The sequence below is a fragment of the Carlito syrichta genome, unplaced genomic scaffold (genome assembly GCF_000164805.1).
Source record: "Carlito syrichta isolate Samal-C Ts95f unplaced genomic scaffold, Tarsius_syrichta-2.0.1 Scaffold302297, whole genome shotgun sequence".
NCBI classification, from domain to species: Eukaryota; Metazoa; Chordata; class Mammalia; order Primates; family Tarsiidae; genus Carlito; species Carlito syrichta.
This window is the reverse complement of record NW_007246393.1, coordinates 81,691-92,615: the sequence shown is the minus strand read 5'-3', so window position 1 is coordinate 92,615 and position 10,925 is coordinate 81,691. Positions and strand designations below refer to the sequence as shown.

The 10,925-nt window shown below is 47.2% G+C and overlaps 1 protein-coding gene across 1 annotated transcript in view; it reads left to right on the top strand.

Moving 5' to 3' along the window:
• Positions 1 to 10,925, top strand: part of KIAA0556 (KIAA0556 ortholog) — a 135,906-nt gene that overhangs the window by 43,449 nt on the left and 81,532 nt on the right. The window contains exon 6 of the mRNA XM_008056238.2: positions 9,329 to 9,596. Within this exon, the coding sequence (XP_008054429.2) occupies positions 9,329 to 9,596 (268 nt within the window). The remainder of the gene's footprint in view (positions 1 to 9,328; positions 9,597 to 10,925) is intronic.

Below are 10,925 nucleotides of genomic sequence, written 5' to 3'. Positions count from 1 at the left end.
CCCCAATAATGTCTCCCATTTAGTCAGCAGTTTTACAAATCTAGGATTTGAAAGTCTTTGGTCTGGCACGCACCATTAGTTCTAATAATTCTCACTAACTTCTATGGCTCTCTCTATACGAGGCATTTTACTCATTTATATTAGCTGCCTGGGCCATAAAGGATTTTTACCCTACACTGAAGGATGAGTTGATTAATTTGTTCTTCTCTTCACTTATTCAACAAATATTTCTTTTCTTTTATTTTTTTGAGTTGGGGTCTCACTCTGTCACCCAGACTGGAGTGCAGTGGCTGCACATATGTAACTCAAATTTTCCTAGCCATGGTTCCATCAGAATTGATGTAGGGGAATGCAATTTAAAAAAAAATACACAGAGTGGATCCTAACGTTAGGCTCCAAGCCACTTAATTGTGAGCAGTTCGTGATCTAGGAGCCACTGGTGTGGACTGGCAAGCCCTAGGTGTGGGTTTTGGCGCTCCTGATACTTGTAGCTATGGAATGGCTATCTTTGCTGCCAGATGGTACCTTCCATGAAAACTTCATCTTGTCCATCACTCTACCTCTAGTTCTTAGCAATCACGCCTGCTTTTGGGGGACAGATAGAGTCACCAGAAATATTTGTTGAGCCGGGCTCGGTGGCTCAGCCTGTAATCCCGCGCCTTTGGGAGGCTGAGGTGAGTGGATTGCTTGAGCCCGCGGGTTCAAGACCCGCCTGGGCAGCGAGACCTCATCTCTACAATAAATCAAAAAATCAGCCGGGCGTGGTAGCGCATGCCTGTAATTCCAGCTACTTGGAAGGCTGAGGCAGAAGGATCGCCGGAGCCCAGCAGGTCGAGGCTGCGGTGGCTGGGAGCAGCCACTGCACTCCAGTCTGGGCGACAGAGTGAGACCCCAACTCAAAAAAATAAAAGAAAAGAAATATTTGTTGAATAAGTGAAGAGAAGAACAAATTAATCAACTCATCCTTCAGTGCAGGGTAAAAATCCTTTATGGCCCAGGCAGCTAATATAAATGAGTAAAATGCCTCGTGTAGAGAGAGCCATAGAAGTTAGTGAGAATTATTAGAACTAATGGTGCGTGCCAGACCAAAGACTTTCAAATCCTAGATTTGTAAAACTGCTGACTAAATGGGAGACATTATTGGGGTTTGCAAGAGGGCAGGTTGGGGAGGTTTGGCCTTTCTGGCTGCACGTCCGTAACCCCGACCCCAGAGACTGGGGCTGACTCCTGAGCACTGTGTTGAAGTGTCCATGGTGGCATTGTGGTCTAAATGACCAGGCTTTTTGTAGGCAAATTCAGTAGTGTCTGAGAAATGAAAAATATGCCATCATCAGAATTTTACATTTTCTGTTGAAACTAGATCTCGATTAGAGGAATCACGAAACGCGAATTTAATACCTAACTGTTTTCTTATTTTGCCCCTTCGACATTCTGGTAGGATCATCAGGGCACGTTTTCCCACAGTAGAGATGGGGCTGTGAGGCTCAGCAACTCACTTAGGGACAGGGCGCAGCCGGAGTCAGGCCCAGAACCTCCACCTGGCCTGTACCCCCTTTTAAATATAGCTTAAAGAGGTTTAATTCTTTAGCCACAGCAGCTTGACACTTGCATTAGCACGTTCAGTGGCCTCAAGGCGGTGTTGCGTCTAAAGCTCTCACCAGTAGGTTTCATCAATTTGTGCAAGCCAGTGGACAAGCACTGAGCATCTGACTTCCATTCTGCTCTAGAGACTCCTGGCCTTCAGGTGGGTACCAGGCAGGGAATACCCGTGGTCACGTGCTTAAGAGCCAGGCCTTTGGAGGCAGATGGTCATTCATCTACAGCCTGGCTCTGCCAGTAGTAGCTGTTGTGACCTTGGCTTGTACTTAAGGTCTCTGAATCTACACCCACTGCGTGCGTGTGTTGGAAGGTTGGAAGGAGATAAGGTAGACAGAGAGGTTAGCTCAGTGCCTGATGTGTAGCAAAAGCTTTGCCATTGGTAGCTGACATTGTTATTGACATTATAGTTATTGTTGCTATTATTGCAAAAACTTCACTTTTCAGGGTCACTTGGTGTCACTCGTTTTCTAGCCCAGCAGAACGAGAAAGATTAGGCATGTAGGGTACTAATCCACTGACCACCAAATCCCTGCTATGCTTTAGTCCGTGGTTCTTCTAGAAACTACCTTTAAGTCTTAACATCAGCATCCATCCCTCCGCCTCCTGCCTGTTTGTGTGCAGTCCCTGTCATCTGCTCTCCGCCTGTGGTGTTGGCAGCCTGGCCCCACGCAGAGGGCTTTCTGTTGAAAGGGCCTGAACTTCCCATTTTAAACACCGAATACTGAAATTGAATATAACAAGGTTTTAAAGCAAAGCTCTGAAGTATGTTTTCTCCGAGAGATTTCTGGATGGTGACTTCAAAGCACCTGGTAGATCCCACAGCATGGTATCTCTTTGAAGTGTGGGCAGATTGGCTTTCAAAGCCACCAACCCGAGGTCCTCATCTTTCCAGATGGAAAGGTTTTGAACGGCTTTCTCCAGGGACTGCTGCCACTGAGTTCGTCTCCCCTCTGCCCTTGGAACAGATGGTTTCGATCACGTGAGCATTATAAGGGCCTAGGTTCTCAAAGTTTGCTCACCCAGTGTGAGCAAATGCATTATCTTCCTTTTGAAGACAATTCCAGCCATACAGAATCCAGGCTGCTTTTTTATATGTATGTATTTTGTAAATATAGTCAGTTATAGCATTTAAATTTGCATTAATTTAATAAAATAAAAAGAAACCAAATTGGAACAGAAGGGATTATTGATACTTAAACTTTATCACAAGAAATATTATTTCTCAAAACATCTACCAGTTTAATAAGCTATGAAATAATATTAAGAGGTTGGAGTTTCCACTTTTGAAAACTCTGTGTTTTCTCTCACAATGGATTTGGGTTGCCAGTCTGTGGTGGAAGTGAGGCCACCCACACTACCTGCCCCCTCCTGACTTTTGTTAGCTGAGCCAAGGCTTTAGGCTTATAACACTGCATTCTGGTCCATCACCCTAATGTGCATCAATGCCTAGTGTTAATTCAATCTTTAAATGACTTCTGTGCTCACCATCAGTCCTTTGATCACAGCTTTTCCATGCCTGGATCTTTATTTTTATCTCCTCCCTCACTCTCTGGGTTTTGTCAACTGGGAGAGTCTTTATGAGAACAGCTCATGAATGCTCTGTTCCCTGGGTCTTTTGCTGTTTGAGATTGGTGGTCTGTTACTTTCCAAATCTGGACCTCTTGGCTAGATACGCTCCTCTCTAGTTAGACAGATGCTGCGTCTCTGTCTTCTGCCGGGTGCTGCTGGGCATCGTTTTCCAAGTCGCTCTTTTGGGAACCGGATGTGTTCTGAGGAGAGATGAGGGATTTTTCTGGCTATCCAGGGTCCTCCACACCACTGTTCCCCTCTACTCCTGTGGGGAGTTTGTTTATCTGTAGGAGTTGAAGCATAAATGTAAATATACCATTTTTTTTCTAATTACAAAATCAGATACATGCTAATAATAAGTAAATAAAGCAGAAAAGTCCCAGTGAGGCGCAGTGGCTCACACCTGTAATCTCAGCACTTTGGAAGGCCAAAGCAGGAGAATTGCTTGAACCCAGGAGTTCTAGACCAGCCTAGACAACATAGCAATACCTCACTTTACAAAAAAAAAAAAAGAAAAAAAAAATCAGCCAAGCGTGGTGGTGCATGCATGTAGTACTTGCTATTCAGAAGGCTGAGGTGGAAGGATCGCCTAAGCCCAGGATGTGGAGGCTGCTGATCGTGCCACTGCACTCCAACCTGGATGACAGAGTACGATGCTGACTCAAGAGAAAAAAAAAAAAAAAGAAAAGTCCCTATAATGTTACCTTCAGAGAGAACACTGTTAATAGTTTGGTGTCTAATTTCCTAGACTTTTTGTATGCGTATGTGCAATCAGACATGCATAGAAACTAATAGTTATTTTAAAAATTGGGTTCATAATATATATACCTTTTTTCACTCTCTTTTTCCTTAAATGTGTTTCTTGGTATCCATCCTAGGCGGCACACAAGATCTACCTCATTCTTGGTAAGGACTGTCTGGGGCTCCACGAACACCTGCTCTATTAGTTATTTAATCCATCTCTTACTGATGAGTATGCAAATCATTCTCTTATAAAGGAGGCCTCCACAATCTTTGTTTACTTAAGACTGAAGGATAAATTCCTAAAAGGGTTGGGTTGGAGAATATGCATATCGCTCACTTCTAGTCAGCCATTTCTGCCTCCAAAATAGATCTCAAGGCCACCTTCCTGTCCCCCCGCTCTGCGGCCACCTTCCTCTCTCTTCACCTGTCACTGCAGCTGGTGTTGTCCTCCCCTGTTGTCCCACCTCCCAAAATCTACCTGGTATTCAAGAGCCGTCGTGATCTTTTTAAAACAAAAATCAGATGATGCTGTCTTTCTGCTTAGCACCTTCAGCGGCCTCTTGTGCATCCAACAAAATCTAGGCTCTCCCCGAGGCCCGCAAAGCTCATGACCCTCCCACCGTAGAGGACACGGCCTCCAGCCCACTCTGCCTTTGCCTTTGCTGTTCCTACCACCAGACAGACTTATGTCCCTGACACTCTCTGGGTGGCTCCTCATCACCCAGCCCTCCTGACCAGCCTTCATCGGGTTTCCCTGAGCCCCGGCACCCTGTCCTGTCATCCACATGGGGGCTTTCCTTCACAGTCCCGGCCACATCTGAAATGCACCTGTTTCTTTTTCTTCATGTGTTTCCTGTCTGCTCCCCTGTCCCGCGCAGTATGCTCCCTTAAGGGTGGAGGTCTTGCCATCTTGCTTCCCACTGTGACCTCAGCCTCAGCACACTACCGTTAGCGCACGCGCATGCGTGGAACGTTAACAAATGGTGGCTACCATGTTGTCCTCCCCATCGGTCGAACCATGACAGATGCAAGAGTGTTGTATGTGTGGACAACCTCAGAGCAGGGAGTAGTAGCCGAGGGCAGAAGTCGTAGCTCTGCCACTTAATCACCATGAGAAGCTGAACCAGCTTAAAGGCTCTAGGTCTCAATTCCTCAAATTTGGGGGATCCTGAAAATTCAGTCACTTAAAATGTAGGGTTGCAACATTGTGAAGGTGTGAAGAGGCCAGAGGGAGTCTGCCCAGCTGGCCATAGGTGCCTCATCCTCATCCAAATTCGTCCTGGAACTGGTCATGGTCAGTAGTGTCACTCTGCCTTAGACATCCACGGGGATAGTTCTGGGCCCCAGGACTGCCTGGGGCTTCCTCGGCAGTGACAGCAGTCTCTCAGCTAGGAGTTTAGTCCCCAGTGACCGGGCAAGAATAAGGGATGTAGAGAGAGGAGTTTGCCCATTGCTTTCTCACCCAGGCTTTCCCCACCATGCAGAACAGAAGAACCTGAGTTGACCCCAATTGAGAATGGGGCTTGGGCCACCAACAGGAGCCAGTAGGCCATCCTGTTTTGCCCAGAACTGTGTTATCACAGGGCTTTGGTCTCCTGATCTGTCTTACAGGGTTATTCTGAGGATCAAATGAGAGAATTGAAATGCAGCGTACAGAGCATTATTCTACTGTAAAGGGTCATTGCTCTTACAGTTACTAGTTTTAAACAGCAGGTCACCTAGGAGCTCATGCTTCCCTGTGGAGGAGCAGTCAGTCTGCTGACCCTCCAGCTCCAACCACAGTCAGCCTTTGAAGACATGAGCCATGACCTTGACCTGGTTTCCGTGAAGGTTACATGGACCATCTCAATGTGCTCAATTAGAAGACCTTGTGTGATCTTTTAAATGCTGGTGGGGAATCGATGCTTGCTTTAATACGGACTTTCTTCGCCTCAGCATGTTGACATTCTGCCAGAGAATTATTTGTTTTGGGGGCTGTCCTGTGTATTCTGTTATGTTTAGTGGTATCCCTGGTGTCCACCTCATAGATGCCAGTGGCACGCTTCTCCCCCAGTTATGGCCAAAGATATCTCCAGTCATTGTCAAATGTCCCTGGGGTGGAGGTGGGGGACAAAGTCACTCCCCGTTCAGACTATTGCTTTAAAACAGTTCTGTGAGGCAGGGGTATACTGGCCCTTTCTTGTGGATATCAGAATGCAGCTGAAAGTTAAGTAACTTGCGAGGGGTCACATCATTACCAGTGCCCCCTCCAAGGTGTAGGAGTGCACTCCCCTCCTGCTCGTAGCTACCCTGTCATTCAGCAGATCCTGGCCAAGCACCTACTGTGTGGCCAGTGATGTCCTGGTTCCTCAGTAAATATAACTGCTACTTGATGTGGAGGGTGGTATGGAAGGGAGAGAACTGTAAGAGAGAGACAGCTATGTTGGTTTCCTCCTGCTGCTATACCAACTTGCCACAAACTCCGTGTCTTATCTGGGGGTCAGATATCCAGAATCAATTTCATTGATCTAAAATCAAGGTGGCCAAGCATTATGGTGCACTCCTATAATCCCAGCACCTTTGGAGGCCAAGGAGGGAGGATTGCTTGAACCCAGGTGTTCGAGACCAGCCTAGGCAACTTAGTGAAGCCTCATCTCTACAAAAAAAATCAAAAAATTAGCAGGGCATGATGATGTGTGCCTGTAGTTCCAGCTACTTGAGGGGCTGAAGCAGAAAGATCAGCTGTGATGGTGCCACTGCACTCCAGCCTGGGTGACAGAGTGAGATCCCACTCTGGCCTGCGTTCCTTGTAGAGGCCGTAGAGGAAAGTCCATTTCCTTGCCCTTTTAGCCTCAAGAGGTCATCTGCATTTCTTGGCTTGTGGCCCCTTCTCCCTTTTTCAAAGCTAACACCGTAGCATCTTCTCTTCTCCCTGACCTCTGCTTTCATCCTTACATCTTTTTCTGACTCTGCCCTTCCCGTTTCCCTCTTATAAGGACTCTTATGACTACTCTGGGCCCATCTGCATGATCTAGGTTAATCTCCCCATCTTAAGACCCTTAACTTAATTACATCTTCCAGGTCCCTTTGCCACATATGAAAACATACTCGCAGGTCCCAGGGATTAGGACATGGACATCTTTGGGGGCCTTTTATCCAGCCTACCACAGTCTGTCCTCTGGCCCCCAAAAGAGTCATGTCCATCTCACATGCAAAATGCACTTGTTCCATCCCAAGGTTCCCCAGAGTCTTAACCCATGACAGTATCAACTCAAGTCCTGAATAGAGTCTAAGTCTCATCAGCTTGAAACTCCCAAATCTCATCATCTCAGCCATTTACATTACGGGCGAGACTCTGGATATGCTCCGTCTTGGGGCAGAGTCTCTTTCTATCTATGGGCCAGTGAAACTGGAAGACAAGTTATCTGCTCCCAAATACAATGGGGAGTCAGGCCCAGGATGACAGTTATAGACATTCTTGTCAAAAAGGGAGGAAATGAAAGAAAAAAGCAATCACCAAACCCATCTAGTCTCAACACCCAACTGGGAAAATTGCATTAGGATTCAAGGCCTGGGATGATTCTCTGATTCAGACTCCACTCTCCTGGCCCACAGCCCCCTCCTTAGAGTCATCCTTCCCTTTCCAGGAAGGGTGGCTGTGTTTGCGCAGGAGTGGTTTTGTCAGCCTAGTTCCTGCCTGGAGAACTTTTGAGAGTCTGGCAGCCTTCTTCCATTTTGTCATTTCCTTCTCCCATTCAGTCTACGCTGGCAGTACTTCTGCTGGCTTGACATTCCCCAAAGTCATGTGCTCCTGTGTGTGCCTATAGGATTCACCCCACTAGAGGCTCCTTGGAAGATCTTTCCTAGACTGTCCGTCTCTGTTCCTGGCTTCTGCTGAGATGTCTAGGGATTGTGGGCCCCCTGTCTAATCGCCTCAAAGAGTCTTCCATGTGATGGAATACTCTACGCTTTAGAGCCTTCCAGGTACTAGCAAAAGGCTGTCCAGCCATACCCTTGGTTCTTTCTCCACAGCACACTTTCCTGACAGCGGATCTCCTAATTTTAGCATCTTTTGCAATCTGGATAGGTTGAAAGTTTTCCAAATTGTCAAGTCCTGGTTCCTTTCTCCTTAACAGTTCTTCCCTCAGTCTGTCTCTCTCCTCTCACATTTTCTCTACACAGCAGGGAAAAAGCAGACCAAATCTTCAAACACTTGGCTTGGAAATCTCCCGAGCTCAATATCCAAGCCCATCACCTACAAGTTCTGCTTATCACGTAGCTGTAGGACACAAATCACCTCGACTCTGCTACTATAGGATTTCCTCCCCTCCAGTTTTCAATTACATGGGGCTCGTCTCTGAGCCCTCACCTGCTAGGCCTTAAATGTCTGTATTTCTATCATCGGTCTATTTAGGATGATTTCTCCAAGGTGACAAAAGTTTTCTGTACAGTACTCCTCACTTCTTCCTGAGCCCTCACTGGTTCCCAGGTTCCAGAGATTAGGATGTAGACATCTCTGGGAAGCCATTATTCAGCCTCCTGCAATAACGATTACATTTATTGGTCAGTCATCAAACCTTTATTAATTGCTTCTCATTTTCTGACAACTACGTTGGCTATTACAGGGTGGCATAGCAAGACTAACCAAACATGCTGGTTTCCCCAAACGTGCCTGTGTATACTTTTTGTTCCAGTGTAAATGTAGTAGTGCCTTTTTCTCCATTTCAGAGATATATTTCAGAGAGATCACATTGGGTGATCTATTTTCCGGTCACTCTAAGTACAGCTCTTAATACTTAGCCTTAAGAAATCCACAGTCTCATGTAGACAAAAGAAACATATGAAAAAATTATCAAGCAGTTATACTTACGTGCTAAATGTTACGACATTTAGATGCTGCTAAATATCCTGGCAATATGCAGGATGGGCCCCCACTGCTATCTGCCAGACATTTTACCATCTGGAATGTTCAGGTCGTTTGGAGACCTTTAGGATTTCATATTCCAAGTGTGGTCCCTGGTCCAGCAGTACCAGGATCAGGATCACCTTATTAGAAATATAAATCCTCGGGCCCCATCCCAGAGCCGTGAGTCAGTGGGTGGGACTCCACAATCTGTTTTGACAAGTCTCAGAGCCATATTGTCTCTGTCTCTCTCCTCTCTCTCTCTCCCCCCACTCCTTGTTCTCTCTCTCTCTCTCTCTCTCTGTCTGTCTTAGGGATACAGACATCACAATTAGTACTGCTAAATCCAGAGTGTTCGTTTTCCCCTGCCTTTAGTTTTCTCATCTTTAGAACCACGACTACATATGAATTGAGACAATATTGTTAAAAGTTAGTTCGGTGAGAATGGTTCAGCGGTTCAAATGATCTGTTTTCAAATAAGTTTTTCTCAAAGTACCATATTTATTTTTCATCATTCTTCTTGGCTTTTGGCAGGAGCTGAGAAAAAGCCTGGAACTTCGTGTAAATCTACAAAGGAAACAAAAAGATTGTTCCAGTGACGAGTATGATTCTATTGAAGAAGACGTGCTCTCCGAGCCTGAGCCTGAGGACCAGATGCTGGGGGGCCATCCCAAAGACGACACCCATTCTCCCAGTGGGGACTTGGCACCGAAGGATGTTCCTGAGAACCAGGAGACAGAAGGACACTCTCCCCAGGACCCAGACACCCTCGTGGTGCTGGAATTTAACCCCGCTTCCACAAGTGAGCTCTGTCTTGTGTGACATGTCTTTGCCTTTGGGGTCCTGGATCTAACGGTAGGACTTAAACTTCCCTGGATTAAACTACTCTGGATTTGGCTTTGGGTAGGTGGCATCACAGGCCAGGGAGGCTTATTAGTCAGGTCTGAATTGCAAGAGACAGAGGGTCTCACAGGCTTCTAAATGACCCTGAAACTCCAGATGGTAAGTGTCTGGCATAGTTGTGGGGGATGTCCTGTGCATTCTAAGATGTTTGGCGATGTCTGTGTGCCAACTTGCTAACCCGGAGATGCTTCAGCAAAAGGGACCGTTGACTGGCTTGAGTGACTGTGAAGTCCAGCGCAGTGACATGACTCATTCTTCGTTCCTGCCTCTCCCTCCTCCCCTCCCCTTCCCTCCCTTTCCTCTCCTCCCCCTTCTCTCTTTTCTCTCTCTTCTCCTTCCTTCCCTCCCTCTCATCTCTGCTTTCCTTTGCCCTGGTTCCATTCTTAGGTCGGCTCCCCAATGTACAGAGATAGAATTGCCTTCATATGAGACGCTGGCTTGGCAGCCCCCTCAGAAAGTAGATTTTTCTCTCCTAAAAGCTTCAGCAAAAGTCCCAGGCCTTGCTCTCCAACCCTCATCGGGTCACACGCGGTCCCAATCTCATCACGGTGGCTCTGACCAAGGCCAGGTCCAGCCAGGGGGACTGGGGGGTGTGGTTATCAGCAGCCAGCCACACGGACCAAGGTGTGGTAAAGGCAGCTTCCAAAGGAGACTCAGGGGAATCTGGAGGAGGAGGAAGGAGGTTGGGCAGCAGAAATGGCAGCTGTGCCCCGGAGGAAGCTTTTCAGAAAAGACCCTGGAAAGTGGGGTGAACAAACGGGGAGTGAGGGTCAGACAGGAGAGAGAAGGACTTGGGAGGTGGGAGAGGCCAGATCCCAAGCTGTGCCTCAGGCTACCTCTCCATTCCCATGCATCCTTGAAGCGGGGCATGTCTACGGAAGACCTTATTTTCTGAGCCAGAGTGAACCTAAGGAAAGAGAAATGAGGAGATGTTGGGAATCAGGCAGTGTGTGAGTTTGCTGGGACTGCCGTCACAAAGTAGCCCCGACTACCCTGTGGCTTCAGCACCAGAAATTCGTTGTCTCGTCGTTCTGGAGGCTGGAGGTTCAAGACCAAGAGTCAGTCTCAAAATCAGCTGGGCATGGTGGTGTGCACCTGTCGTCCTACCTGCTTGGGAGACCGAGGCAGGAGGATTGCTTGAGCCCAGGAGTCAGAGGCTGCAGTGAGCTAGCATCGTGCCACTGTGATCCAGTGTGGGTGACAGAGCAAGGGCCTACCTCAAAAAAAA